Source organism: Myotis nattereri (assembly GCF_964212035.1).
Source record: "Myotis nattereri genome assembly, chromosome: 15".
Classification (NCBI taxonomy): Eukaryota; Metazoa; Chordata; class Mammalia; order Chiroptera; family Vespertilionidae; genus Myotis; species Myotis nattereri.
The window spans coordinates 18,153,934-18,181,828 of NC_138090.1; the positions used below are offsets into that span (position 1 = coordinate 18,153,934).

Here is a 27,895-nt window from a genome sequence, read left to right on the forward strand (position 1 = left end):
GGCATTGAGCAGAAGATGGCAGACTATTCAAACAAACTGTACCAGCAGCTAGAGCAAGAAACAGGGATCCAAACAGGTAAGCAGGGGCCTGCCATTTTCTGCTGTGCCCATCCCCAGACTCTGTTCCTGGGACTGTGTGTGGTCCCCAGGAGCTGGCCTGGTGAGTGGTCATTCAGACCTGAGTTGTAGTTTGGGCTCTGCCACTAGTCAGAGTATTACTTTGGGCAAGTCATTTTGCTTATGAGCTGTCTTTGTTTCCCTATTTTTATTTTATTATTTTTAAAAAATATGTTCTTGCCGAAGCCGGTTTTGCTCAGTGGATAGAGTGTCGGCTTGCGGACTGAAGGGTCCCGGGTTTGATTCCGGCCAGGGGCATGTGCCTGGGTTGTGGGCACATCCCCAGTGGGAGATGTGCGGGAGGCAGCTGATCGATGTTTCTCTCTCATCGATGTTTCTAACTCTCTATCTCTCTCCCTTCCTCTCTGTGAAAAATCAATAAAATATATTAAAAAAAATATGTTCTTGTTGATTTCAGAGAGGAAAGGAGAGGCAGAAAGAGAGGGAGAGAAAGAAACATCAATGATGAGAGAGAATCATCAATGGGCTGTCTCCTGCATGTCCCCTATTGGGGATTGAACCCACCACCTGGGCATGTGCCCAGACCAGGAATTGAACCTTGACCTCCTGGTTCATGGGTTGAATGATCAACCACTGAGCCACACCAGCCAAGCTTTGTTTTCCTGTTTTTAAAATGAGGAGATTCAATCATCATTCCAGATCCTTTTCAGATGCTGTAATTCTTGTGATATTAAGGTTTTCCTGGGCCATTTCCTATATATTTCACTTGAAGTGTAGTAAGTGGCAGCATTGGCTTCACAGGGGGAGGAGGAGGAATTTAAGTTAGGTGCTTGGAAGCTAAATCAGAGTTTGACCCATTGAAGTACCAGTCACTAGTAAGGATGTTCCTGACTCTACAGCATTCACACGTGTCTCCTTACCTGTGTAATTTGGGGAGAAGGACTAGCTAGCTAGCTCTGGAGTGAGTAGGAACTGTCCCAGGAAGAGGAGGACCCATCTACACGATGGTCCCATACGATCGAAGGCAGAAAGAATGGCTGTCAGTTGGTTGTAAGGTGACGGATTACCAGAAGCCCAGCCTGGAGCCTGCTCTGGTGGCTGATGAGACTGTGGTGAGCGCACTAATCGTGAGTGGGTAGCGAGGCCCAGTGATGAAATTCCAGACACCTGCCTATGTCAGGGTCGTTCTTTTGAAGACATTGCATAAAATGAATCAGATAATTCGAGACTAATCCTGACAGAGGGTGGTAGCTTTATCTTTTGCCAGCTGCAGTGGCTCTGCCACGTGATCAGTAGCAGATTATTCAAACAATAGCCTAAGCACAGTATGTGGTTTACCTCGCCAGCCCTTTAGAAATCATGTGACCGCTGACAACATTTTCATTAGGGAAAGGGAGATTTGAAATTTTGATCACAAGTAAGGGTTTATCACATTTCCATTTTATATAGTTCATACTGTCAAGAAGTGTAACCTCATCTGTAAATTGTAGAGGAAGACTGATTGTCTAGTAACTAGGATTTGATAGCCATGGGAGGAGAGAGATGCCACGAGAGGATCCAGGGGCCTGGAAGAAGAGGCTGTGTATTCTCGGGCACATGGCAGGGCCAGGCCTGGGTGAGACCAGTAGGCATCCTGGGTGGCCCTCACACGGTGTGCCCCGGGCGCCGGGACCCCATGGTCATTGCACTTGGCCAGGCCTCCTGTTGGAGGGCAGGGCTCTCCAGGGGACGCGGTAAGAGTGCTTCCTGCTGCCGCACAGTCTCTGGCTTTTACTAGGGAAGATGCTGCTCCAGGCAGGACAGGCAGGAAGCAGTCCCGTCGCTGGGTTTAATGATGGCCACAGGTACTTGAATCAGACGTTAACTGGGTTTGAGTCAGAATAGGGTCCACATAATGGGCTCCTGTTCCACTGGGCCAGATACTAGTGCATTGCCCGGCCTTGCATCACTCAGGTGGTGCGATTCCACAGGAATCAGGTTACAGGTGCTTTTCTGTAAAGTGAGTGAGCTTAGCTTGCTTTCTGGATCACCATCTGGAACCTTATAGGCGCGGCTTCTCCTTGGTACTTGTGGGCAGTGAGGAAGCCAGGCAAGCGAGAGAAGGGGATCAGCCTCAGTCCCACGCCCGTGGGCGTTCCCCAGTGGTGCAGGGACAGGTGACGGGGCCCCGAGGAGGAGAGGCCTCCTGTCCCGCGTTGTGCAGGTGCCTGCCACGGTCACTTCACTCATGGACTGCTGGTGGGCCATGAAATAAGGATGAAGTGACATACGTGCACCTAGATTTAAGGGCAGATATTATCTGCTTCTCCTCGAAAACAGTCCGTTTACTCGAGATGTTCGTTCACTACCTGCTAATCAGACTCAGCAGATGACCTCGAGTCCTCATCCCCGACTGTGATGTTAGTGTCGGCAGTGCTTCAATCTCAGTGTGACTTTTGTCAAGTGAACGAGAGAGGTAATGTAATGGCTTTTATAATTTTTGGAAAGTATTCCATATAGTCCTTGATCTTATAATAAGGGTCATTCTTTTACAGCTGAAGAAACCTAGATTCAGGAAGTTGAATTGTTTTTCCAAGTCAGTGATCATTCATTTATAAAAAATCATTTAGTGGGTTAAAAGGAACATATATACAGTGGTACTCTGCTCTGTGTAATCTATGGTAGTGAGTAGAAAATGACTTCTGAACCTTTTTCTGAAATTCAGGCTGTGTTAGCCACAAGTCATTGGACTACTCTGGTAAACATACTATATTTAAACACCAATCTCTAAAATTTCAGTTCTCCACACTGAGACATTCTTTTGTCAGTGAAGGGTATATTTATATGATGATTTCTAAAGAAACTAAGAAAACAAATTATTCTCATTAATACTTCCTTTGAAAGGATAACTGATTCAACTCATCATAAGAACTAAGAGATGGCATTTTAGGGGACTTGAAATTGTCCCAGATGTAATAAGGTGGTGTCTGGTATGTTGATTTCAAATAACAGAAAATGACTCTGGCTGCAGTGGGCACAAGGAGTTTGTGGAAGGCTGTTGGGTGCCTATAGATTTGTCAGGAGGTTGCCAGAGGCAGCGTGGAGGCCAGGACATGCCTCCCCACAGCCGGCAGGGCCTCAGCTGGGACAGGAGTCATCTGGCCTGGATGCTCTGCATCCGATACGAGTGACCTCCAGCCATTCACCTACTTGCTCAAGACCGAATATTCCAGGGGGTTACATGCCCCCCAACTCCGGGGAGAAAATCTAAACAGAGTGAAGAATATGAGTCTGGGTTATCTCCACCTGCCCCCCAAGTATTTTTTAGCCGTGGCATCTTTCATTTTTATTTTATGAGTGATTTCATGTGCATTAAAATCTCATTTCATCTTCACAAAACTTTGAGCCAAGAATGTTTGGATGGTGGCAGTGCCAGGACTTACCACAGGTCTTCTCACTTATAATCCCGGGGGCTTGCCTCTTTGCCACCCCACGTTTGTTCCGGGTGGTCTCAGTCCGGCTGATTGTTCTTACAGGTTACATTCGGACAGGCTCCATCTTTCTGGCCCAGACGCAGGACCGGCTGATCTCCCTGAAGCGCATCAACTCCAGGCTGAAGTACGTGTGAGGCTAGAAGCCTGTGCTGGCCGTACTGCCCCCGCCCTCTGTCAGAGGCCAGTGACGTCATTGTCCCCTTTGTTCCGTGGCAGTGTGATAGGCATCCCTTCTGAGATCATCTCCCCCAAGAAAGTGGCCGAGCTGCACCCTCTGCTCAACGTGCATGACCTGGCGGGGGCCATGCACGTCCCCGAGGATGCGGTGGTGTCCTCTGCTGATGTGGCTCTTGCCCTGGCAAGTGCTGCCTCCCAAAATGGTAAGCAGACTGGGGACAAGGGAGGAAGAGGTTGTCAAAGAAATTGTCTCACAATAGGCAACGACACCAACTCAGTTACTGTGTTGTACACTGGCTCTTTTATTTTTAAATATATTTTTATTGATGTCAGAGAGGAAGGGAGAGGGAGAGGGAGAGAGAGATAGAAACATCAATGATGAGAGAGAATCATTGACCGGCTGCCTCCTGCACGCCCCACACTGGGGGCCGAGCCCACAACCCAGGCCTGTGTCCTGACTGGGAATAGAACCACGACCTCCTGGTTCAAGGTCGACGCTCAACCACTGAGCGATGCCAGCTGGGCTACACTGGCTCTTTTTGTTTTAATACACTATCTGTTACTATTTTTCCTCGGGGCCACATTTTTCTTATTGAAGTCCTGAGGAACCCTGGTTTAGTGCTGACTTAGTACCCTTCAGATTGCAGGGACTCCTTCCCCACCAAACTGAGAGGCTCCAAGGTTAGTACACACGTTGGGATTTAATCCACAGCTTGGATCATGTCCCGGGTTTGAGTGAACGAGGGGAGGACACCTCAGTGTCCATGGTGTTGTGCGCTTTGAGTGAACTGATTCATCACGGGGGCAGATAGGATGTAAGCTGTCCTGTTTGAGCTTTTCTCCCCTGCCCCTTTTATGATTCCTGGACTTGAACTGTGCACTGAAGCCCCTTATTACATGTGCCCGCCATTTTAACCTTGGGAAAGTCTCATTTACAGTCTCGGGGTGTGGTCCTTAGGGGTGTTTTGTTTTTTAAAATTAAAGCTTTGACCTGGCCTTTTCAGTATTTCTTATGAGTTGAGAATCTGCTGCAGCTGCCTTAATTGTGGACCATCTGAGGGGCGATGCCCAACTCTTTCTTTACCTTGAACAGGGGTTCAGATCTATGACCGGACAAGTGTTGTTCACGTGATGATCAAAAAAGGTGAAGTTACTGGCGTGGAGACGGATAAAGGACAGATCGAATGCCAGTATTTTGTCAACTGTGCTGGTCAGGTAAGTTAGCAACAATAGCGGGATCTCTGGTTTTCTTATTTACCTTTTATTTCCAGGACTTTTTGGTGTAGAGACTTAAGATTATTTAGGGACAAAGTAAAGGGATGCAGGGGGCACACTGAGGGCTGGAACTCGGGGCTCTTGTGCTCGAACTCGGAAACCTGCACTGCTCCCCTGTGGAGCTGCAGTGCCTCCTCCTCCTCCTCCCTGGTGAACTGGTGCTCCCCTGTCCGGGCCCTGGAAGCACTTGTGCATTGACATAAATCCCTGGCATTGGATCTTCCTGTGGTGGTTTGTTTCATTCACCAACCTAGCAGGTAAAGTATTAGGCTGTTCTGTTGTGTCAGGAGCATAGATTCAGTTTCCAAAACACTAAGCTGCTTGTGCTTTGAAGACAAATTGGTCCTTTCTGTCCGCTGTACAGTTTAAGGTGACCTAGGGGTACTTCCCGTTCTATGAAGCTCATTTATGATGGTGCTTGGGGTTTGTCTTGAAGCCAGGCATTTCGTTAGAAGGCCTCCTTTGCTCCCCATGAGCTCCTTTTACTATGGGAAATCTGACTTCTTTTGATCTAAAAGTAAGTTTTATGACTTAAAACGTCTAGTGTTGTTCCCCATTCAAATAATTAACCTAAAGCAGGCTGAGTCTTGGCTTCCCTCACTGACATTGTTGCAAGAGCACACACAGGCCACTTGAAATTAAACTATTTTCAAGCGGCGGAACTTGCTCATGTGTCTTTCTGTTCCTCTTCCACCCACAATCAATCTGTCCATTTGTAGTGGGCATACGAGCTGGGTCTGTCCAACGAGGAGCCGATTAGTATCCCGTTACATGCCTGCGAACACTTCTACCTCCTGACTCGCCCCTTGGAGACCCCTCTGCAGAGCAACACACCAAGTGAGGACCTGCACTTTGTTTTTAATCTTGTTTCCTTGCCACTGTTCTGTCCTTTGAAGGAAGACTCTCTGCGAAGGACAGACTGTGTCCGAAAGAGCTTTTCCTTTCTAGAGCATGTTACAGGGAGGTGGCCCAGTTTTGACTTTTCTTTAAGAACTCTTTATGAAAGGATGGTCAAACGGGCATTCTACTTAAGCAGTTTTTCTGCAAGCTAATTGTAGTCCCAGACAGAGGTCTAAATTGACAATATTTGGAATATAGCCTGGAGTTTTTGACCTGAATGCTATAAACTCAGGGTATTCTGTGACCCTGAGTGCTGTGGAGAGGGCTGATTTCACGTTGAAGGTCTGAATCCCTGCAGTGGGCTCGGCAGTGCCCCCTTTCCTTAGGCTTTATGTGGCACAGTGGCAGTTACGTAGTTTGGTTGTGAGGACTAGTCAAAGCTTCTACGTAACTGATGGGGTAAAGGATAATCAGAGAAAGTCTCTATTGTGAATCTGCGAGGGGAAACCTCCCGGATGGCCTGGAAAGGTATTTTAAAGCTGATGTGTTCATGAGACGCTGTTCATTAGCAAAGCCAACAGCGAGCAGGTGTTTCTGCTTTGCTTTTTTCTGTCCATATAGAAAGCTGGCTTACATCTAACCCCTGCTCTTCTCTTCCACTCCCCACTCCCTTATTGTTCCTCTCCTCAGATATTGTGGATGCAGATGGCAGAATTTATATTCGCAACTGGCAGGGCGGCATCTTGTCTGGGGGCTTTGAGAAAACCCCGAAACCAATTTTCACTGAGGGCAAGAACCAGCTGGAGATTCACAACCTACAGGAAGACTGGGACCACTTTGGTGTGTGAACTGTATCTATAATAATAAAAGTGTAATATGCTAATTAGACCAGACAGCCGAATGACCTTCTGGACTTCCTTCTGGACGAAGCCGCTGTGGCGGGGGCCAAGGCAGAGGTGGTTAGGGGCGATCAGGCAGGCAGGCAGGCAGAGTGGTTAGGGGCGATCAGGCAGGCAGGCAGGCAAGCAGGGGCATGAGGCAGGCAGGTAGAGTGGTTAGGGGCGATCAGGCAGGCAGGTGAGCACTTAGGGGCGATCAGGCAGGCAGGCAGGCAAGCGGTTAGGGGCATGAGGCAGGCAGGTAGAGTGGTTAGGGGCGATCAGGCAGGCAGGTGAGCACTTAGGGGCGATCAGGCAGGCAGGCAGGCAAGCGGTTAGGGGCATGAGGCAGGCAGGCAAGCAGTTAGGGGCAATCAGGCAGGCAGGCAAGCAGGGGCATGAGGCAGGCAGGCAGAGTTGTTAGGGGCAATCAGGCAGGCAGGCAGGCAAGCAGTTAGGGGCATGAGGCAGTCAGGTGAGCAGTTAGGGACGATTGGGCAGGCAGGCGAGCAATTAGAGTGATCAGGCAGGCAGGCAAGCAATTAGAGTGATCAGGCAGGCAGGCAAGCAGTTAGGGGCAATCAGGCAGGCAGGCAGAGGGGTTAAAGGCAAGCAGGCAGGCAGGCAGGCAGAGGGGTTAGGGGCGATCAGGCAGGCAGAGGGTTAGGTGTGATCAGACAGGCAGGCAAGTGGTTAGGGGCAGTCAGGCCAGCGGTTAGGAGCCAGCAGTTCCAGCAGTCAGACATCCCTTGAAGGGTCCCAGATTGCAAGAGGGTGCAGGCCAGGCTGAGGACCCGCCCCTGCCTCGTGCATGAATTTCGTGCACCGGGCCTCTAGTAGTAATAAGAATGCCCTGTACTTATCTAAAATGTTATTTTCAAAGTATTTTCAAGAACAGCATCTCACTTGATCTTTGTAACAGCCCCATGTGGAGGTTAGAGAGGGCAGGCTACAGAGTTTGCTGGGTCTCAGGACAGTTACTCGGTAGCAAATTCAGGAGACTATTCTTGGTTAGTGGACTTTGGCTTATTACTTATTCACCTAAAATTGCTGCTGAAATTTTAAGCTAGGAGGAAACCTTTTCTTAGGATTTCATAGAAGATTAAAGACATTTTTAGAAAGCAGAATTATTTTGTTAATGTCCTATACTCAATTTTAAAATACTTTTAATTTTATTTATTGAATAGTTAATATATTTACATGGTTCCAAATATAAAAGATATGAAAGGATCTATAATGAAGTTTCCTTTCTAGCCTTAATGGATTTTTTAAAAGTAAACTTTTATGGTAGAAAATTTCAAGCCCCATCTACCCACCAGCCAGCTCCACAGTCTGGTGTCGTTGGTGACCACTGCCCCACTGGCCTGCTCCCAGATGATGGACTCACCTTTAAACAGGTTGAGCATCTGTCCTTGCAGCCATGCCAGCGCAGGGAACCTGCCCTTCATTGCATCTCCCTCGGGTGCCCTGTGAGAGCTTTAGCACCGAGCCCTGCGAGACCCTTATCTGTAACGTGTGCTCCTCCATGGCTCCTCTCCTTCCCAGAGCATCTTCTTGGTCAGTCTGCATGCCAGGCACCTCGTAGGTGTGTTCCCTACTTCCAGCAAGGGCTCTGCTCTCTGGTAAATGGCCCCGTTGCTGTTCTTAGAAAACCTCTTCCAAAAGATTTTATGAAAGGAGAGGGAGGAGTTGGGAAGTATGAGGAGTTGGAAGGTTTGAATTCCCTGAAGCTGAGGACTCTGTTTGGCTGTTTTTATTGCTCAGAGCCCCTGTTGAGCTCCCTCCTGCGTAGGATGCCAGACCTGGAGACACTGGAGATCATGAAGTTGGTCAATTGCCCTGAGACCTTCACACCAGACATGAGGTGCATCATGGGCGAGTCTCCTGTGGTTAAGGGCTACTTTGTCCTGGCAGGAATGAACTCTGCTGGCCTTTCGTTTGGTGGAGGAGCTGGAAGGTAAGTCTTCGTCACTCACACTCAGTTCACTGGGCTTCTTTCTTTCTAGAATGATTTGTTAAATGGCAAATAATATATTTAATCTGGTATGTTATTATAGGAAGATACATGTAATTTTAAAGTCCCTTCAAAGTAATTACCATGGAAGGCTCTCCTGATGTTCCTGAAATGTGCAGAATGTCTTTGGGACCCCAATATTGGAGTTAGTCACTAAGCCTGTGGGATGGGATTCTTGTGTACTCTTTCAGCTGTAACAAATGTAGGTTCTTTGTGTATTTAAATTTGGGAACACCCAAGTGTGGTGAGTGAGATAAATGATCATGCTGAGTATCACTAGTTATATTGAATTGATACTAATAAAAATTTAACAAGCTGGTCATGAAAGGACAGATACTGTGTGGTTCACTCTGCGAGGTACTTAGTCTAATTCATAATGGATGGTACAGACAGTAAAATGCTGGTTGCCAGGGGCTAGGGCAGGGAATGGAGAGTGATTGGTTAATAAAGAGTTTTAGCTTGGGAAGATGGAAGGAGGTGAAGGTTACACAGTAATGTGAATGTCGGATGCCACTGAACTAGTATATGGTACACTTGAAAGTGGTTAAGATGGTCAGCTTATGTTATGTGTATTCACAATTTAAAAACTTGTAAAAAAATTAATGAGGCCATTTTTCTTGAGTGACTTGTAGAATGGCTCTGAAAACAGTTACGGAAGTGGAGTTATAAAAAACCTTTGGAGCAGAGATGTGTTCAGATAACTATAACCTGTTTTACAGGGATAAAAATAAACACACGGATGTATAAATTACAGTACATCTGTATACCTTTCAGTCTTCTTCCTAGGTGTGCCCGTGTCTTAAACACCTTCTGGGGAATCATCATTAGAGCTAAAATCCTCATAGTGATCTTGTGAGAACAGCAGATGGATCCATGTTTGTTTCTTCCAGAAAGTTAAGGAAATTGCCCAGAATTGCTCACCCAGTCCCTGACAAGACAGGATCTTTGATCATGTTGGTTCTTGATTCCTGGTACAGTATTGAGTGTATCCCATCTGAGGCCCAACTACTACTGCCCACCCCCCCCAACAGGTACCTCGCTGAGTGGATGGTGCATGGTTATCCCTCAGAAAACGTCTGGGAGCTAGACCTGAAGCGTTTCGGAGCCCTGCAGAGCAGCCGCACCTTTCTGCGCCACCGGGTCATGGAAGTCATGCGTAAGTGGAGCTTTATTCTGCCGCACCTGCTTGCAGGTGTCTCTTTAGTGCCTCTTCTGTCATTCAGAGGGCAGGTTTTCCTCAGTTCTTCAGTAAATGCTTCAAGCTGAGCTTCTGATGTTTAATTGTTTTAGGCTTGTGTCAGGGACATGGTGTCCCTGTGGTGTTTGTGGAACGTTTTCTCTCGCGTCTTGTGCCTGTTTACTCCGGGGGCAGGACAGTGGGCTGACTTTCAGGTGGTAGTTCCTGCCAGTCTCGGGCAGCAGCTTCTAGTATGTTCCCAGCAGTGCCTGCTTCCCACTGTGCCTGGAAAGCCATGTCAGAGTGAGTGCTCCGGCTCCCCACTTGGTCTTTGGGATCACGATTTGCTTTCTAATGCAGCGAACTTGCCAACTTATTCTCAAAGCTTCAAGCTTCTCAGTGACTTCTGTCATTAATCCATGATACTCTGGCAAGATAGAAAACCACTTCTCATGTGCATACAAAACATTTGTCCCTGCTCTTTCTCCTTGTTCCCCTCCAACTTTGAAGTATCCAGCTCTTCATTTTAACTTCACTAGGTACTCTTCCTTGTATTTGTTTTCTAGCTTTTATTTAGGAATTAAATCAAATCAGGTTGTAATTTCATTTTTCTTTTTTTTAAATATATTTTTATTGATTTTTTACAGAGAGGAAGGGAGAGGGATAGAGAGTTAGAAACATCGATGAGCTGCCTCCTGCACACCCCCAACTGGGGATGTGCCTGCAATCCAGGTACATGCCCTTGACCAGAATTGAACCTGGGACCCTTCGGTCTGCAGGCTGACGCTCTATCCACTGAGCCAAAGCGGTTAGGGCTGTAATTTCATTTTTCTTACACTGGGGAACTATTTTCAGACTTTGCCAAAATATGTCTAAACCAGAGGCTCGGTGCACAGATTCGTGCACTGGTGGCGTGTCTCAGCCTGGCCTGCACTCTCTCTCAATCCGGGACCCTTCAGGGATGTCGGAGAGCCAGTTTAAGCCTGATCCCCGCAGGCCAGATCCAGGGACGTGCACCAGGCCTAGTATGCATGTAAGATCTTCGGTTAATCTCTTCCCGCCCTACCTCCTTCCCCCTTCCCTCTGAGATTCATCAATCTGTTCCATGTTTTCATGCCTGTGGGTTGAGTGTCTGCCTCCTGGTGGTCATTGTGCGTCATAGCTACCAGCCAGTCAGCTGGTCAGCAGGTTGCTTAGGCTTTTATAAGTATACTAGAGGCCCAGTGCACAAAAATTTGTGCATTCGGGGGGTGGGAGTCCCTCATCCCGGCCTGTGTCCTCTCGCAGTCTGGGACCCCTCAGGGGATGACCACCTGCTGGCTTAGGCCCGCTCCCTGGGCCCAAGCAGACATCCCTCTGGCAGCCCGGGAGCCCTCGGGGGATGTCCACTTGCCAGCGGGGAGCAGGCCTAAGCTGCAGTTGGATATCCTTAGTGCTACTGAGGAGGCGCGAGAGGCTCCCACCACCACCGCGTACTGGCAGCCGTCAGCCTGGCTTGTGGCTGAGCAGAGCTCCTACTGTGGGAGCGCACTGACCACCAGGGGGCAGCTTCTGTATTGAGCATCTGCCCCCTGGTGGGTCAGTGTGTGTCGTAGTGACCAGTCATTCTCAGTCGTTCTGCTGTTAGGGTCAGTTTGCATATTACCCTTTTATTATATAGGATACAGGCCTGGTGCATGGGTTGGGGCCGGCTGGTTTGCCCTGAAGGGTGTCCCGGATCAGGGTGGGGGTCCTGCTGGGGTGCCTGGCCAGCCTGGGTGAGGGGCTGATGGGTGTTTGCAGGCTGCCCAAACCCCCTTCAGGGTGGGGGTCCCCACTGGGGTGCCTGGCCAGCCTGGGTGAGGGACTGATGGCTGTTTGCAGGCTGGTTAAGCCCTCCCCAGTGGGGACCCTCACCCCATGGAGGTTTGGCCAGCCTGGGTGAGGGGCTGATGGCTGTTTTCAGGCTGGCCACACCCCCTTTAGGGTGGCGGGTCCCCAGTGGGGTGCCTGGCCAGTCTGGGTGAGGGGCTGAGGCCCGTTTTCAGGCTGGCCAAGCCCCCCGGCGACGGAAGCTCCCAGCCTCTCCTTTTTTTCTTTTTTTTTTTATTCTGGGATTTATTTACCTTCTATAATTGAAACTTTGTAGCCTTGAGAGGAGCTCAGAGCCGGCCAGGGCGGGCGCAAGGGAAGCTTGGCTTCCTCCATTGCCAGGGGCAATGCAAGCCACTGGCTCGCTCCAGCTCCATGGCCATGGCCAGCTGAAAGCAGGTATCTGGGGTTTATTTATTTTCTATAATTGAAACTTTGTTGCTTTGAGTGGAGCTCAGAGCCCGCTGCGGCAGGCAGGAAGCTTGGCTTCCTCCATCATTGGGGCAACCAAGCCTCCTGCTCACTCCAGCTCCGTGGCTGCTGGCCACCATCTTGGTTGGGTTAATTTGCATATAGTTGCTCTCATTGGCTGGTGGGCGTGGCTTAAGGGGTAGCAAAGGTATGGTCAATTTGCATGTTTGTCTTTTATTAGCGTAGATATATATAGATACAGATATTTTGGACATATTTATGCCCAGGACTGAGTTTCTACATTGGCTGTGACCATTGTTCTTGATTAAGAATGAACTGCTCACCCTGGCGAGTGTGGCTCAGTTGGTTGAGCATTCATTGTCCTGTGCACCAGAAAGTCGCCAGTTTGATTAAGGGTCAGGGCATGTGCCTGTGTTGTGGGCTTGATCCCCAGTAGTGGGTGTGCAGGAGGCAGCCAATCAATGTTTCTCTTTCACATTGATGTTTCTTTCACTCTCTCTCTCTCCCTTTTCCCTCTATCTAAAATCAATAAAAACTTTTTTTTTTTTTTTTTTAAAGAATGAACTGCTGGTTTAGCAGCTGGTGGTTCCATTCATCATGAGCATTTGGTGACCTTTAATGCCTGTATGACCTGTGGCAGAGAACTCATATGTGGGGGAGATTTGGGACCTGGCAGCAGTATGTGTAATTGCTAAGCTTGCTTCTTTTTAGCAAATATTTTGGTTAAAATGTTGAACTATCGTAAGTCCAGGTTTCCCATCCATAGTTACTTTAGAACCTGTGCAAATCATAACAGAGCTTGAATTTCTCCTTGATGCCATGACATGTTAGATGGCATTTTCTGATTCTCATAAAATAGAAATTGCAGGCATGATAGAAAATGGGGAGAGTAGAACCTAAAATACCAGAGATGGGCAAGTTGTCACAATATAAGAAAACCAGGGTTTTAGTTTCCTGATTTTTAGTTTCCCAACCTCCCCCAATACCCCAAGGTACCTCCTGTGTGGAATGGTGTGAGGTCAGGTCTCTTTGGAAGGGACTAGAGGTCACACTCTTTCTGGCTATTGTTACTCATTGCTGTTGCAGATTGGACATTGGGAAAATTGAACTCTGACCCTAGCTTGTCACTGGGACAATACTGTGCAAGCTGCCAGGTTTCAGAGCTACCAAATCAGGTGTGCTGTGTGCCCTTTCACTTCAGAAATGGCCGAGGAAAGGTCTGTGATGGGTCTGAGATCCCACAGCACAGGCCCTGTAATGTAAAGAGTCAAGTGCCATTTTTTCACACTTTGTAACCACCTGTGACCTTTGATATCTCCTTCATCTCTCCTACAGAGCTTAGCAGAGTTTAGATCTATGACCTGTCTCCCATTGTTTCTACCTACGAATTTGGAACCATAATTGCAAACAGGGATGCAGAGTTGTCATGTGACTCACAGCTGTATAACTATGAAGGGGTGACACCAGCTCTTGCAGTATTTTTCTTTCTCCTGGAGCATGCCTGTTCTACTGGGTGCTGTTCGGCAAGTTACGCTACATTAGCCTAGAAAGGATGCTCTTCTGAATGGGAGCAACTCCAGAGTCTAGTGCAGGGGTGGGCAAACTTTTTGACTCCAGGGCCACAGTGGGTTCTTAAACTGGACCGGAGGGCCGGAACAAAAGCATGGATGGAGTGTTTGTGTGAACTAATATAAATTCAAAGTAAACATCATTACATAAAAGGGTACGGTCTTTTTTTTTTTTTTTTAGTTTTATTCATTTCAAACGGGCCGGATTCGGCCCGCGGGCCGTAGTTTGCCCAAGGCTGGTCTAGTGGGTAGTCTGCATGCAGCTCAGTGGCTTGGGCTTCCATGGACTGTTCTCATCTGTTCTAGCTCTGCTGTATGAGTTAAAGGTTCCTCGTTGGGACTTCCAGACAGGGAGGCAGTTACGCACATCCCCTCTCTATGACCGGCTGGACGCACAAGGAGCCAGGTGGATGGAAAAGCATGGATTCGAGAGGCCAAAGTACTTTGTGCCACCAGATAAGGGTAAAGAGGCACATTCTTATTTTTCTTCACTTTTTTGCTTTTAAGAATTAATATAATTTATTTTTAAATGTATATGTCTAGAATGTGTCCCTGGGAGAATAAGTAATAAAAACCTAACTATACAGGAGACTCCCCAGTATAAATCTTCTCCTTTTGTTTTTCTGGTCTACAGACCTCCTGGCTTTGGAGCAGAGCAAGACTTTCTATAAGCCGGACTGGTTTGACATTGTGGAGTCTGAAGTCAAGTGCTGTAAGGAAGCCGTGTGTGTCATTGACATGTCCTCTTTCACAAAGTTTGAAATAACAGTAAGTAATTGGAAACCAATATAACGGACTAGGAAACGGTGCCTCCTTTTTTCATCTGTCTCTTTAAAACTGATTCTGTAAGAACTCTGGTATATTTTAATATCATATCTTTATTACATCTTTCTGAATTTGTAGCTCTTTGTTTCTGGTTTTTAATCTGCTTACAGAGGCCCATTTATCATTAGAATCAACAGCTAGCTTTCTCTGGTGCTTCCTACAGTGGCATAAATCTACAAATATTGCTGCAGGAGTCCTGGCTAACTGAATTTTCGTAGCAAGTCACGTTGCTCATGAGGCCGTGTTACCAGCCAAACGTTCTTGTGCTCTCTCTGCTTTGTCTTAACTCTGCAGTCCACCGGAGATCAGGCATTAGAAAGTCTGCAGTACCTCTTCTCCAATGACCTTGACGTGCCCGTGGGCCACATCGTGCATACCGGCATGCTCAATGAGGGCGGAGGATATGAAAACGACTGCAGCATAGCGCGCCTGAACAAGCGCAGGTGAGGTCAGCTGCCGCGCTGGCTCCCTCCGGCACTGGGCCCCGGGTACTGCGGCAGAGCAGAGCTCCCAGCTCCCCCAGGAAACCTGAATCATACCAAGGACTGAACACCTCACTACCTCATGGCCAGTCCATTAGTAGTCCAGGACAAAAAAAATCACCTGAAAAAAAAACTCACCAGGTTATGCAAAACTCGATGTGAAAATTAGTTACCCTACTGGGAGGAGACGTCTTCCCTTGTATTAGTAAGTCTGTGTAGTGACAGAAGTCAGCCTTCGCTTGTCCTTACATGGTGTATCCTCAAGTTCCATGCTCCTGGCCCTCTGGAGGCTAAGAGCTCGTTGGTCAGTATTTTACCCACTACTTTGACACTAGCTCAGAACTTGATTGCTTCCCGATCCTCTTCTCTGCTGCCTGGTTTTGATTGCTTGTGGGTCTCACTTTCAGTTTCTTCATGATTTCTCCAACCGACCAGCAGGTCCACAGTTGGGCCTGGCTTAAGAAGCACATGCAGCTAGACAGCAACCTGCTCCTGGAGGACGTCACCTGGAAATACACAGGTACTTCTCTCCGGGTCCCCCAGGGGAGCTGATCCAGATTTGTCAGGATTAGAAGCGAAAGAGGCTCGCTGGTTATAGAAAATTGGTCTCTGATACCTCCTGTGTTTTTTTTTTTTTAAACATTTTATTGATTTTAGAGAGGAAGGGAGAGGGAGAGAGAGAAATATCAATGATGAGAATCATTGATTGGCTGCCTCCTGCATATCCCCTACTGGGGATCGAGTCCGCAATCCAGGCATGTGCCGTTGGCCGGAATCGAACCTGGGACCCTTCAGTCTGCAGGCCGATGCTCTATCCACTGAGCCAAACCAGCTAGGGCACTTCCTGTGTTTTTTAAGGAAAATGTGGAATGAGTTCTTCAGTTACTGTTTTGCTCACTATGTCCCCTGCAGCCAGCATGTTAGGAGTGTGAATATTTGATGAGTGAATGAGTAGATAACTTTTATTTTCTTTTGTTTTCTAGAGTAAGTAATTTTAAAGCATTTTTATATTTATTATCTAAGTATTATTTTCCTTAGCTTTTTAAAAAATGAGTGAATAAATTTTTAAAATATGTTTTTATTGATTTCAGCATGAGGAAGGGAGAGGGAGAGAATCTTCGATCGGCTGCCTCTTGCATGCCCCCTACTGGGGATTGAGCCTGAAACCCAGGCACATGCCCTAACTGGGAATTGAACCCTGACCTCGTGGTTTATAGGTCGATGCTCAACCACTGAGCCACACTGGCTGGGCAATGAGTAAATAATTTTTAAGGATGACTTAAAGTTCCTGATGGTCTCAGTGGTTCAGTCAGGGGAGCAGCCCTCCTCTAATGCCATCCCACCATTTTAGGTGTAATTTCTCCCTCCCCCTACTTAACCTTCTCCTGCCCTTCATTCTAGCAGGCCCTCTTTCTCAATTCATTGTAGCAGCAAATATTACAAACTCTTGCTACCAGATTGGCAAACTACAGAATCTTGTTGAACTAGAGTTGTTTTATGGCTGAATGAAGATAAAGTGTACTTAGCACAGGCTGCTGTCACAAACTGACAGATCCAGAGTGATTGGGCAGCTCTCCTCCTGGTCCTGATTTGGGATTGGGGCTTTTCCCATCACGTAGCCACACTGGGAAGATGAGGGGAATGGGAAGTATGCAGGAGAGTATGTCCAGCCGGGACTTGGTCTCACTGTCCCATCTGACTGCAGAGGAAGCTATGGAATGTTGCCTTCCTGTGTCCCTAGGGAGAGGAAACACTCCCGTTAGTTCTGCCAGCAGTCAGTAGCTGCATTTAGCAGGCCTGTCGGGAGAGGTGTATCTGTCAGAATCAGGTGCACCTTGCATCGCCTAAACAAAGGGATGTTCTTGTGGTCTTGCCAGCCAGGCCTGGTTATAGGTGAGCAAGTCCACAACAGACCTTTCCCATTGGCTCAGCTGTTTACCTGGAGCAGCCAGACATTGCTTATTCTTTTCTGTTTAGCCCTCAACCTGATTGGTCCTCGAGCTGTGGATGTGCTGTCCGAGTTGTCCTATGCCCCGATAACTCCAGACCACTTCCCAAGCCTCTTTTGCAAGGTGGGTGCCAGTAAGGTTCTAGTTTTTGAATGGGCAGGGAATATCTTTTTAAGAGATGGCAATTGCATGTTCTTACTCTGGCAGTAACACCCACAAAATGTGCTGACTTATTAATAAAATGACCGTATAAATTCTTTATTTTTCACCCTTCAAGTTCTCCTTATTTTAAAATAAGCATTAGGATATATCTGAAGTGGATTTAACTTCTCTGAATATCAGTTCTATATATTTGCTGCTTTCTATAACAGCAGATTCTACGTAATCGGGTAATAAAACGCCGGTCAGGGTTAGGTCCCTTCTCTCCAGGAGCTCTTCCTCTCTCCCATGCCCAGAGGCAGAGCAGCTTCTGTGTATGTGGCATCTTCAGGTAATAAATGGTGTAGGTCAGTGGTCGGCAAACTACGGCTCGCGAGCCACATGCGGCTCTTTGGCCCCTTGAGTGTGGCTCTTCAACAAAATACCACGTCCAGGCACGCATGTACAGTGTGATTGAAACTTCGTGGCCCATGCACAGAAGTTGGTATATTGTGGAAGAGCCACACTCAAGGGGCCAAAGAGCCGCATGTGGCTCGCGAGCTGCAGTTTGCCGACCACTGGGGTAGGTGAATCCTTAAACAACTTACGTAAGATTCTTTCTTATACTTGGCAACTATAGCTGAGTGAAACACATTGTAACTGAATAAAAAAGAAATAACTGCGTACTCTCGAAGTGGTTGATTTGCGGTCCAAATGGAGAGATGTTTTTGTCAACCTGTAACAAGCAGCTTGGGGACAGTTATTGAAGGAGGCTCTTTGATGTTCAAACCAAAATTGGGATCCACCTACTAATTGATTTTAGTTTTCCTTTTCCTCCATGGCAGAGTGAAAGCCACAGAAAACTCACTGTTAGCCATTACTAACTCCTTCACAGTGTCTTTGCTTCTTTTTAAAAATTTTGTTGATTTCAGAAAGGGAGAGATAGAAACATCAATGATGAGAATCACTGATCAGCTGCCTTCTGCATGCCCCCCACTGGGGATTGAGCCAGCAACCCTGGCATATGCCTTTGACCGGAATCGAACCCAGGACCCTTCAGTCTGCAGGCCAACGCTCTACCCACTGAGCCAAACTGGCTAGGGTTGTCTTTGTTTTTTTTTTTGTTTTTTTTAAATATATTTTATTGATTTTTTTACAGAGAGGGAGAAGGATAGAGAGTTAGAAACATCGATGAGAGAGAAACATTGATCAGCTGCCTCCTGTATACCCCCCACTGGGGATGTGCCTGCAACCAAGGTACATGCCCTTGACTGGAACCGAACCCGGGACCCCTCAGTCTGCAGGCCGACACTCCATCCACTGAGCCAAACCAGTCAGGGCATGTCTTTGCTTCTTGATGAGTGATGCATCCGTGTGTGCCTGCAGAGCACCATGTGATGCCCGACTTCCTGTGGAAAGTTTGCTTTAGTGCCACCAGGGACTTAGCACTTTCCTTCACAGGAACAGGAATTGAGACAGAGGTAACGGAGCTGCTGTGAACACGTTCTGAACATCAGACCCCAGGATGACAAGTGAACCTTGTTCTCTGGGCACCAGGACATCATCCTTTGTGGGCAGGTGCCTAGGACTGTCTTCCGAGTGCCCCGGAGGAGACTGCCTGGTCTTCATTGCTCCCTATGCACCTAAAACAAATCTTTAGCTGGACTTTGCAAAAAGTAATGTTTCCTGTTTGTCAAGACTTTGCCTCCACTTCCATCAGCAGCTTGGCTAGCACTCCTGGTATTGGTGATATTCAAAGAAAAGACATTGTAAAGGCTTTGTTCCATCCCTAATGACCTGGAGACCTGAAAGCGGATCATTTTGAGGATGGAAGTCTTTCATTCACATGTCTCTTTTAGGGTCCGACAAAGGGTGCAGAGCTAAGGAGAGGGGTTGGCCTCAGACACCATCCACTTCCCTTGGAGTTTTGACGCTATCTCCCTTTCTTTCCACAGGAGATGAGTGTGGGCTATGCCAACGGGATCCGGGTGATGAGCATGACTCACACGGGAGAGCCGGGCTTTATGCTTTACATCCCCATAGAGGTGAGAAGCAAGGAAGGTGTGCTGGTGTCCCACACCTGCTGAGCACTGGCAGGGTTAGAGTCTGTTGTGCCTGGTAATTGAAGAGGCTGCGTTAAAGACATTTTAGCATGTTTAACTAAGGTATTTACTTTTTAAAAAAACAGATATGTGCACGTGGTTTAAAAAAAACCCAAAGTATTCAGTTCCATTTGACCAGTTTCTACTATGTGATCTTAGTTTTTTGTCATGTCAGAAATTTTTGTAAATATGGAAGTTCAAAGACATATTTTTAACCCTCTTTAGACCCACAGAAGCATACTGTTCATCTTTTTTTTTTAAATACATATATTTTTTATTGATTTCAGAGAGGACGGGAGAGAGTTAGAAACATCATTGATGAGAATCATCGATCGGCTGCCTCCTGCGTGCCCCACATTGGGGATCCAGGCCACAACCTGGGCATGTGCCCTGACTGGGCATCAAACCGTGACCTCCTGGTTCATAGGCTCGACCACTGAGGCACGCCAGCTGGGTGTTCATTTTGTTTTTCTTAACAATTTATCTTGGAGATCTTTTTCCTATGAGTACTTAAAGAGAACTTCCTTTCTTTTTTTATAGTGGCATATTATTCCATCATAATTTACTTAACCAGCCTGGTACTAATAGACATTTATGGTGTTTCTAATCCTTTACTATTATAAAAATTTGGCAGTGTGCAAGAGTGTGCCAACACATGGAGGTGCCAGACTCTAGGCTGATAAGTGCAAAACAGTTGGTCAGTGCAGCTTTAGTTTCCCTTGTGGGAGGCTGATGGTGTGGGGCAGGGAGGAGAGCTCTGCTTCCCTGACTCCTTCCTCTGCGACTCACTCTGGATCTCTACGATATGCTGTCATCTGTGTGAAAAATCATGTTATGGGCGCACGGTAGAGTGATGTGTACCACGTTTCGTAGTGTGGGCCAGTGCATAGGGAATCGGGCAGGGAACAAAGTCAGCAGAGGGTGCGTGGGCTATTTGAGAAGCAGCTGAACTTAGTCATTACTGGGTGCTGAGCGCGCTGCTATGAGTTATTTAATAATTACTATATACTAGTAAGTACTTATGTTAGTCTCCTAGACATTTTAGAGACATGAAAAGACATGGATGCTGCTTTCATGGAGCTTATGTTTGAGTTAGCGGTGACCCTGGCATACTCCTAGGCCGTAGCACTTTGGTTTGTTGATGAGACATCCTGAGAATTTTATACAAACCTCTCCCCATCCAAATTAATAGTGTCAGCCATCAGGCACGCCAGACACACTCCAGGTTGAAATCTGAAGGTCTGCTGCTTACCACCCTTTCATCTTTCCCTCTAGTATGCCCTACATGTCTACAATGAAGTGATGAGTGTGGGGCAGAAATACGGGATCCGGAATGCTGGGTATTATGCTCTTCGTAGTCTCCGAATTGAGAAGTTTTTTGCCTTCTGGGGTCAGGATCTGAATACCCTCACCACCCCCCTGGAATGTGGACGAGAGTCTCGGGTGAAATTTGAGAAGGTACTGTGTCCATGCGCACTCCTGTCACTCACCTGCCCGTCAGGGCATCTGTGTTAGAGCAGGAAGCGGGCTGATGTGGAAGGAAAGGGTGGAAGTGCTGAGACCTCGATGATAGCGTCAGGTGAACAGTGATGATTAGATGTCCTCAGAATGATTAGTGCGTCTATGGGATAAAACATCTTAATATGAGAACAAGACACCGCCAGCACCTGGTTTCAGCACTTGGCTCTCTTTTAGACCGAGTGCTTTCTGGGGAAGTTTTTCTGAGTAGAATGTAGTGGTACATGAACATACCAGGATTATTTGTACAAATTAGTTACCTTCCATTCAATTGCCTAATTTTTAGTTTCTTTTCAAAGTAATACATGAACATGATGTTTTTAAAAAGTCATAATTGAAGAGCATGTTGTGACTTCTCTACCTCTGAACCCCACCTGTCTCACTGCCACCTTTACCAGGAGCAGTTTCTTGTCTCTCCTTTAGAATTTCAGTGTGTTGTGAACCAATGTGTGTTTATTGACGACAGCAAAAATAGGAAGGTGAGACAAGGGCATAGAAGTAACAGGAGCCTGGGCTGCCTTAGCCCAGGATGAGCTGCCGCTGCCTATTGCTCCCTTGGTTGCAAGTCTCATGGAGTCCCTTAGAGGTCAGGGGATATGTGCCGGGGAGGGGGTTGAGGCAGGGAATGGCACGGGTGTACTCCCCTCACCACTTTTTCCCTTCTGTTTTTTTAATCCTCACCTGAGGATATTTTTCCATTGACTTTTTTTAGAGTGGAAGAGAGAGGGAAAGACAGAAACATTGATGTGAGGGAAGCACATCGATTGGTTGCCTCCTGCACAAACCCTGACCAGTGCCTGGGACTGGGCCAGGAAGGAGCCTGCAACTGAGGTATGTGCCCTTGAGCAGAATCAAACCCAGGACCCTTAGGTCCAAGGGCTGATGCTCTATCCACTGAGCAAAACCGGCTAGGGCCCCTGGCCACTCTTTTTAACAATCATTCCCTACCAGTATAGATCTACAGTATTCTTTTTGAGAAATTATAATTTTTCTGATATAAAATGTTCATTTTGGAAAATAGAATATGTCAAGAAAACTAAAGTGATTCATACTTTGAGTTTATTTTATCCTGCTCTTGTTTTTGTATATATGCATATATAAACATGTATGCATTGAATACAGACATATATGCATGGACTTTTTGTTGGGATTATATAAAAATGCTGTTTTTCTAAAATATTCTAGCAAGTGTTTTTTGAATATTGATTTTTCTTCCTGAATATTTTGTTCTATGTGGTCTTGTTATTGAAATCCGTTTATAAAATAGGAAAAAAAATATGGGTACCTGTGTTGTTACAAAAATTCTCTGAAGGCATCTCTTATGTTGTGAATGCAGTTTTTCACATGGTGGGCAGACGCAATGTCCCCAAAGCCTGCCCTGGGGTGGGGGGCGCTGCACTCCACAGTGACGGGACCCGCCCACTGCTGCTCGTGAGGCTGACTCAGTGTTGCCTTCCTTCCCCAGGGGCTGGATTTCATTGGTCGAGATGCCCTGCTGCAGCAGAGGCAGAACGGGGTGTACAAACGCCTGGCTATGTTCGTTCTGGACGACCACGACACAGACCTGGACCTCTGGCCCTGGTGGGGGGAGCCCATTTACCGGAACGGGCTGTACGCCGGCAAGACCACCAGCAGTGCCTACAGCTACACCCTGGAGCGCCACGTCTGCCTGGGCTTCGTGCACAACTTCTCCGAGGACACTGGGGAAGAGCAGGTGGTGACGGCGGATTTCGTCAACCGGGGAGAGTATGAGATTGACATCGCGGGACAGCGGTTCCAGGCCAAGGCCCGGCTCTACCCGGTCGCCTCCCTCTACACCCATAAGCGCCGAAAGGAAGACGTGGAGCTAAGTGACTTGCATGGGAAGTAATGCCAGACAGTCTTACTGTCTTAGGAGCCTCTGTCCTGATCCTGTCCCTCTTCTCGGTATAACCTTTACCTTCCATTTCTTATCTCCTTGGTATCATTTTAAACTTTTTGCTTTGCAGCCTCTCTTGTCGTTTCATCTCCTCACACTCAGTCTGAGCTGTTTGTCCCATCCGTCCACCCGTCTCAGATTCCCATGGGGACAGGAGCGAGCCCCACTTGTAGAAGTGTGTGTGGTGGCAGTCGATGTCACGTGCTGTGTTGGGAAGCCAGGGAAGCCAGGGAAGCTGGTGCTGTGCAGGCAGGAGTCCATCTCCGTGGGCCAGCTGTTCTCAGAGCCGCCTGCTGACGGTGATGAGTTGCTGTGTGCTTGTTACGGCCCTGAGGCCGTTGTGCCTTCAGCCAGGCAGCTGCGTTCCTGTTCCGCTGTGCTGTGAGCTGGCACTGTGATACCTCGAGCAAGATGACCATCTACCTCACTGACGAGAGGCATCGGGTGGGCTGCAGAGATAAAATCAAGCTGACATTATTCCCAGCCTCCCTAACAACTGGTTCTCGACCAGAGGACCAGGGACACCTGCCTATAATTTCTTCATCGCTTGTTAATCTCTGTAATGAGGGGCTTTGCTTGTTTGGTTGAGTAAACAAGCAAGTCACAGTATTTGAAAGGGAAAAACCATGTTGCTTTTTTTCAGATGAAAGGAAAGGGTCTTAACCTCAGAAAGTACCAACACCCAACAGTGCTGCTTTCTCTTCCTGTCCCTTTGGTGGTAGGCTCACTAGCTCAGCAAATATTTCTTTCCTTTAGGAAGAGGGAGGGGAAGGTAAGGCAGCCCACATACTGAGTTCAAGAGGACTGGACAGATCCACAGCTGACCCACGTGGATTCTGAGCGAGGAGGGTGTCTGTTGTGTGAGCCTAGCAGACTGCTTTCCATCCTTGCTTTCTGTCTCCTCTGGAATAGAAAGTGACTGGAGTGCCTGCAAGAGGGTCATGCACAGTTCAGAAGTGTCTTTCAGGGGTGAAAATTGAGTGACATCAGACTATACTATTCATCCCAACACTTAATTCTTAAAAGTATAAACTGTCGCTAGAGATGTAACTACTTAACTGCAGCCTTTGTTGTATTGACATCGTAGACACATTAGCTCTGCTAGGTCTGTAAGTCTAATAAAGAAGGTGCTCCAGGTGCCAGCCTGCTCTGGCTGCTATACCCCCTTAATCAGACTGTCTGCCTCTAGGCATGTCTTGCCATTTCCCCAGCCAGTGCCCACCTTTTTAGGAGGTCTTAGTTGATTTGTTAAGGGAGCATGTGATTAGAATTGCTTGGCGGGCCTTGCTATTCTGGTGCAAATGTGTATGTAATGGGTGAGAGATGTTGCTCCTAGGCACAGAGGAGAAAGGAGAGGTGTGCCCCGCTGAAGAACAGGAGCTGTGCCAATGCAGGTAACCGACTGGCCCAAGAAGATGGAAACAGGTGCTAGAGGGCTACAGGTATTACACGCTCTGCAAGACCATTCCCAAATCACCTTTTCTAGTTACGCATAAATTTCTTCTTGTCCACAGCAGAGGGCGTCACTTGTTTATTGAGTGCCCTGCAGCACACATTAGTTTTGGGCACGCCAAAGTTTATCCCTGAAGTCTCTTTTTGTTCCAATACAGGCAGCGTGAATCTGGTAGCTTTCTCCATTTGGTCCTAAATCTGAAGGGGTTGACTGACTCCCACCTCTAGCATAAATGACAGTCTCAACACCTAATTTGTATGTCATTTCCATCTCTGGGGCAGTGAGGCCCCAAGTGTTTGTCTTGTGTGACAACTTACCTCTCTCTAGGGATTTGCGGGGTTTTGGACTCCTGTGACTGGGGGGATGGACTTTAAGATGGTTGGTACTTTCTTCTCTAAAAGGATCCATCATCACCTCTTGGGGAGCAGCGGGCGGGGGGTGGGGGGGTGGCTCTTCTATCTTGTCAGCATATTCAGTTGAGGGAATCTTCTTTAACCTAAAAGCACAAGGTGTGTTAGCCTCAAACAGATGAAGACCCAGGGGTTGCAAGTCTCCCGTGCGCCGCCTCCTCCCTTGAGATACCTTCTAAGCCCCTCCTGCACGCGTCTGTCCTATTTCTTGCCACGGTCGTGGCCTTAAATTGAAGCGTGTTATTAGATTCCCATCTGTGATACTGTCACTGAGGTCAGAAAAGTGCTAATTAAGAAAGTTTTAAGAACAAAAGATACCCACTTGGATAACCTGTTTGCTGCCCTTTAACTTGTGATGTAGTCTCATACCTGCATGTGCCGGACATGCTCCAGGAGGCACAGGGAACAACTCCCACCACAGTGCTAGTGCTCTTCTGGGGAGTCCCTGTACCCCTACATCTCAGCAATGCCATTCAGGCTAGGGCCAAAGACCACTTAGCCCAGTGATTAATCTGCTTCACTTTGGCCCAAAGAGCCCATTTCTGCAGGAGTAGAGCACAGTCATTAAGAGAGGACTCCCTGCCCTGATTTCTGACTCACGGACACTTGGGACATCTGAGTGTCTTCCTATCCTTTCAGAACCTGAGGCAGGTAAGAGGGACCCTTCTGTGACCTGTGGTCTTGGTTCTGACCTGGAAGGCTGTGCCCAGTAGGAAAGCTCACTGGCCTGCTTTCAGGGGTCAGCTGCGAGGCTCATTTTTATCTCTGTGGCTCCTTGTGCAGTGCAGGCAGCAAGGATCCTCCCTAGTATCTAAGGCAGAGGTTTGGTCAACAGTGCTTAATGCTAAAGAATAACCTTCTGGGGTTTTCCCCCTATTACCTCCCCCCTCCCGTCCCTCACAAACTCTGATATAAGCAGCATTTTATCAACACGATATAGGGGAAATTTTCTTGTGCGGAAAGAATTTTCATCTCACACGTCATTTCCAGGCACATGGGTTCAGGAGAAGCACAGTTGAGTGGAAGACATGGTAGGTGAAACAGTGTTTCCTGCATTAACTAGGACATCCAACTGTAAGTTGTGAGTAAGCTGTAGGTCTGCCAGTCAGCACCTCCCCCTGCCTCCACTGTAAGGTGCTGAGTTGTAAGGCTCCTTCATCGTCAGTGTGGGGGTCACATGCGTAGCCCCTCATCACTAACAAATGCACTATTTTACAAGAGAACTATTTTTGTATGTGTTGCCTTCTCTTTGTTCATTACACACCAGAGTTGTTTCTTCATAATATGATTCTTGAGTTTTCTGAACAGTGTCCTTGGAGAATCACACATTTCTCATGGGCCATTTGTCTCATGATATTTAGATGCAGCTATTTTTATCCTTTGCAATCCTTCTGCCTCTTAAGTGCAAAAATTAGGAGAGATGGGAAGGATATTTTTAGCACCTGTTTCAAAAGATCTAAGCCAGGAATCCCTTTGCACACCAAGAACTGGGGCTTGGAGCACATCTTTTCTCCACCCCAGTTCTCGTGCCTTACACTCCAGAGTGTCCTGTGGTGGGTAGAGACAGGAGGGAGGCAAAGGTAACTCCATTTCAGGCTGAGGGTTCCTTCACCCGCTCACCTCTCCTTCCCCAGAGCAGGTGGGTGTGGGCAGAGGCTGCCCCAGCTCGTCTCAGTGAGGTTCCCCAGCAGCACACTCACACCTTCCTCTCCGGTCAACTCTCAGGATGTGTCAAAGCGCCACTGCAATGACTGTCGAGTGCATTAGCTCATTATCCGCATCTATAACTGTGCAGTCTGTCCCGCCCCTTCCTGTCCCTTTGGTGTGTAGCGTTAGCATGTGGTCCTGAAGCCATCTGAGGCACTTAGGTAAACGGGATCTTCTCTCAAGGGCCCTGGTGACAGGCACAGGGTGACCGAGCCTTTCTGCCTCCATGAACACGGTATCAACGTTGTGCACTGTATTTCTATCAAGCCGGACTTCAATTAAGTTTTTCTTTTCATATTACCAGGTTTATAAACAAATAAAGACACTTTAATTACTCTTACCATGTCCATGAAATATTCATCTGTATGTGTTTGCCATCACAAAAGATAAACGTCACATGTAAAACCGTTGATTGGTGTGTTACCAAGTGTAAAACAGAATGTGGAAACGGAGGGGCAGTAGGTACAGGGGTTGTGTCCCCTCCCTGCAGTGCCGGCGTGGCTGGAGAGAGAAGCCTCCGTTCCTCCTGAAGTGACTGCCTGTCACTGGGCTCGACATCCTGCCTTACAACTGACTTCACGCTAGAAGCCTGGCACTTGATGTGTCCCTCACGTGCCCGTGAGCCCATGTTTATGTGGAAACAGGGCGTGTGTGTGCGTTCTTGGTCACACCCATGGGAAGAGAAGATGATGATAGAGAAGCAGCCAGCAACCTTTCACTAGACTCAGCTACCATCAGAATGTAGTCACTGGACTTTATTTTTACTCTGTTTATCCAACTACTCTCTGAGGAACCGCATCTGGGAATCCATAGGTAACAGGTCTGTAACAATTCATCTTATATTCTAAACCTCGTCCTTTAATGTCCAGTTTCATTATTGACCAACATTTTTTACAACACATAGAACGTCCCACAGGCTAGGTGGCTGACTCCAAAAAAGGAGTTCCAGAAATAATTTGCAGTGACATTTCTGAAATGTCAGGAAAGCCTCCCAAACTGACTGCTTTAAGGGAGATACTCTCAAATTACATGTACCTCCTTCTTAGTAAGGTATACAATACCCTTCCATCTAGTACGTTAACAAGTCATTCTAGGGAAAAAGAAGCCCAGCAAGCTGAGTGTGAGTGACAAAGACTTACCTTCCAGCTCCTCCACCAAACGAAAGGCCAGCAGAGTTCATTCCTGCCAGGACAAAGTAGCCCTTAACCACAGGAGACTCGCCCATGATGCACCTCATGTCTGGTGTGAAGGTCTCAGGGCAATTGACCAACTTCATGATCTCCAGTGTCTCCAGGTCTGGCATCCTACGCAGGAGGGAGCTCAACAGGGGCTCTGAGCAATAAAAACAGCCAAACAGAGTCCTCAGCTTCAGGGAATTCAAACCTTCCAACTCCTCATACTTCCTAACTCCTCCCTCTCCTTTCATAAAATCTTTTGGAAGAGGTTTTCTAAGAACAGCAACGGGGCCATTTACCAGAGAGCAGAGCCCTTGCTGGAAGTAGGGAACACACCTACGAGGTGCCTGGCATGCAGACTGACCAAGAAGATGCTCTGGGAAGGAGAGGAGCCATGGAGGAGCACACGTTACAGATAAGGGTCTCGCAGGGCTCGGTGCTAAAGCTCTCACAGG

The 27,895-nt window shown here is 47.5% G+C and overlaps 2 protein-coding genes and 1 long non-coding RNA gene across 4 annotated transcripts in view; 2 read left to right on the top strand and 1 right to left on the bottom strand.

The window, feature by feature from the left end:
• Positions 1 to 22,763, top strand: PDPR (pyruvate dehydrogenase phosphatase regulatory subunit). 2 transcript variants are annotated; one of them, XM_081108091.1, is made up of 16 exons: positions 1 to 76; positions 3,594 to 3,675; positions 3,768 to 3,931; positions 4,822 to 4,943; positions 5,723 to 5,840; positions 6,534 to 6,683; positions 8,486 to 8,678; positions 9,767 to 9,891; positions 14,070 to 14,225; positions 14,398 to 14,531; positions 14,883 to 15,031; positions 15,478 to 15,590; positions 17,048 to 17,142; positions 19,113 to 19,202; positions 20,535 to 20,717; positions 22,243 to 22,763. In XM_081108091.1, the coding sequence occupies exons 1-16, from the start codon at positions 16 to 18 to the stop codon at positions 22,645 to 22,647; spliced, it is 2,340 nt and encodes a 779-aa protein (XP_080964217.1). In that variant the 5' UTR covers positions 1 to 15; the 3' UTR covers positions 22,648 to 22,763. The 2 variants fall into 2 exon arrangements, with proteins under 2 accessions (XP_080964217.1, XP_080964216.1); XM_081108090.1 differs by lacking the exon at positions 1 to 76 and having other exon boundaries at positions 3,596 to 3,675.
• LOC308531213 (pyruvate dehydrogenase phosphatase regulatory subunit, mitochondrial-like) overlaps positions 21,821 to 27,895 on the bottom strand; it is a 6,756-nt gene continuing 681 nt past the window's right edge. Inside the window, exons 2-5 of the mRNA XM_081108114.1 lie at positions 27,405 to 27,597; positions 25,251 to 25,369; positions 24,466 to 24,644; positions 21,821 to 23,144 (exon numbers count right to left, since the gene is read on the bottom strand). Coding sequence (XP_080964240.1) covers positions 25,363 to 25,369; positions 27,405 to 27,597 — 200 coding nt within the window. The 3' untranslated portion in view covers positions 21,821 to 23,144; positions 24,466 to 24,644; positions 25,251 to 25,362. The remainder of the gene's footprint in view (positions 23,145 to 24,465; positions 24,645 to 25,250; positions 25,370 to 27,404; positions 27,598 to 27,895) is intronic.
• The window catches only part of LOC308531214, a 21,669-nt gene continuing 17,943 nt past the window's right edge, over positions 24,170 to 27,895 (top strand). The window contains exon 1 of the long non-coding RNA XR_013996908.1: positions 24,170 to 26,569. This is a non-coding gene — a long non-coding RNA (uncharacterized lncRNA). The remainder of the gene's footprint in view (positions 26,570 to 27,895) is intronic.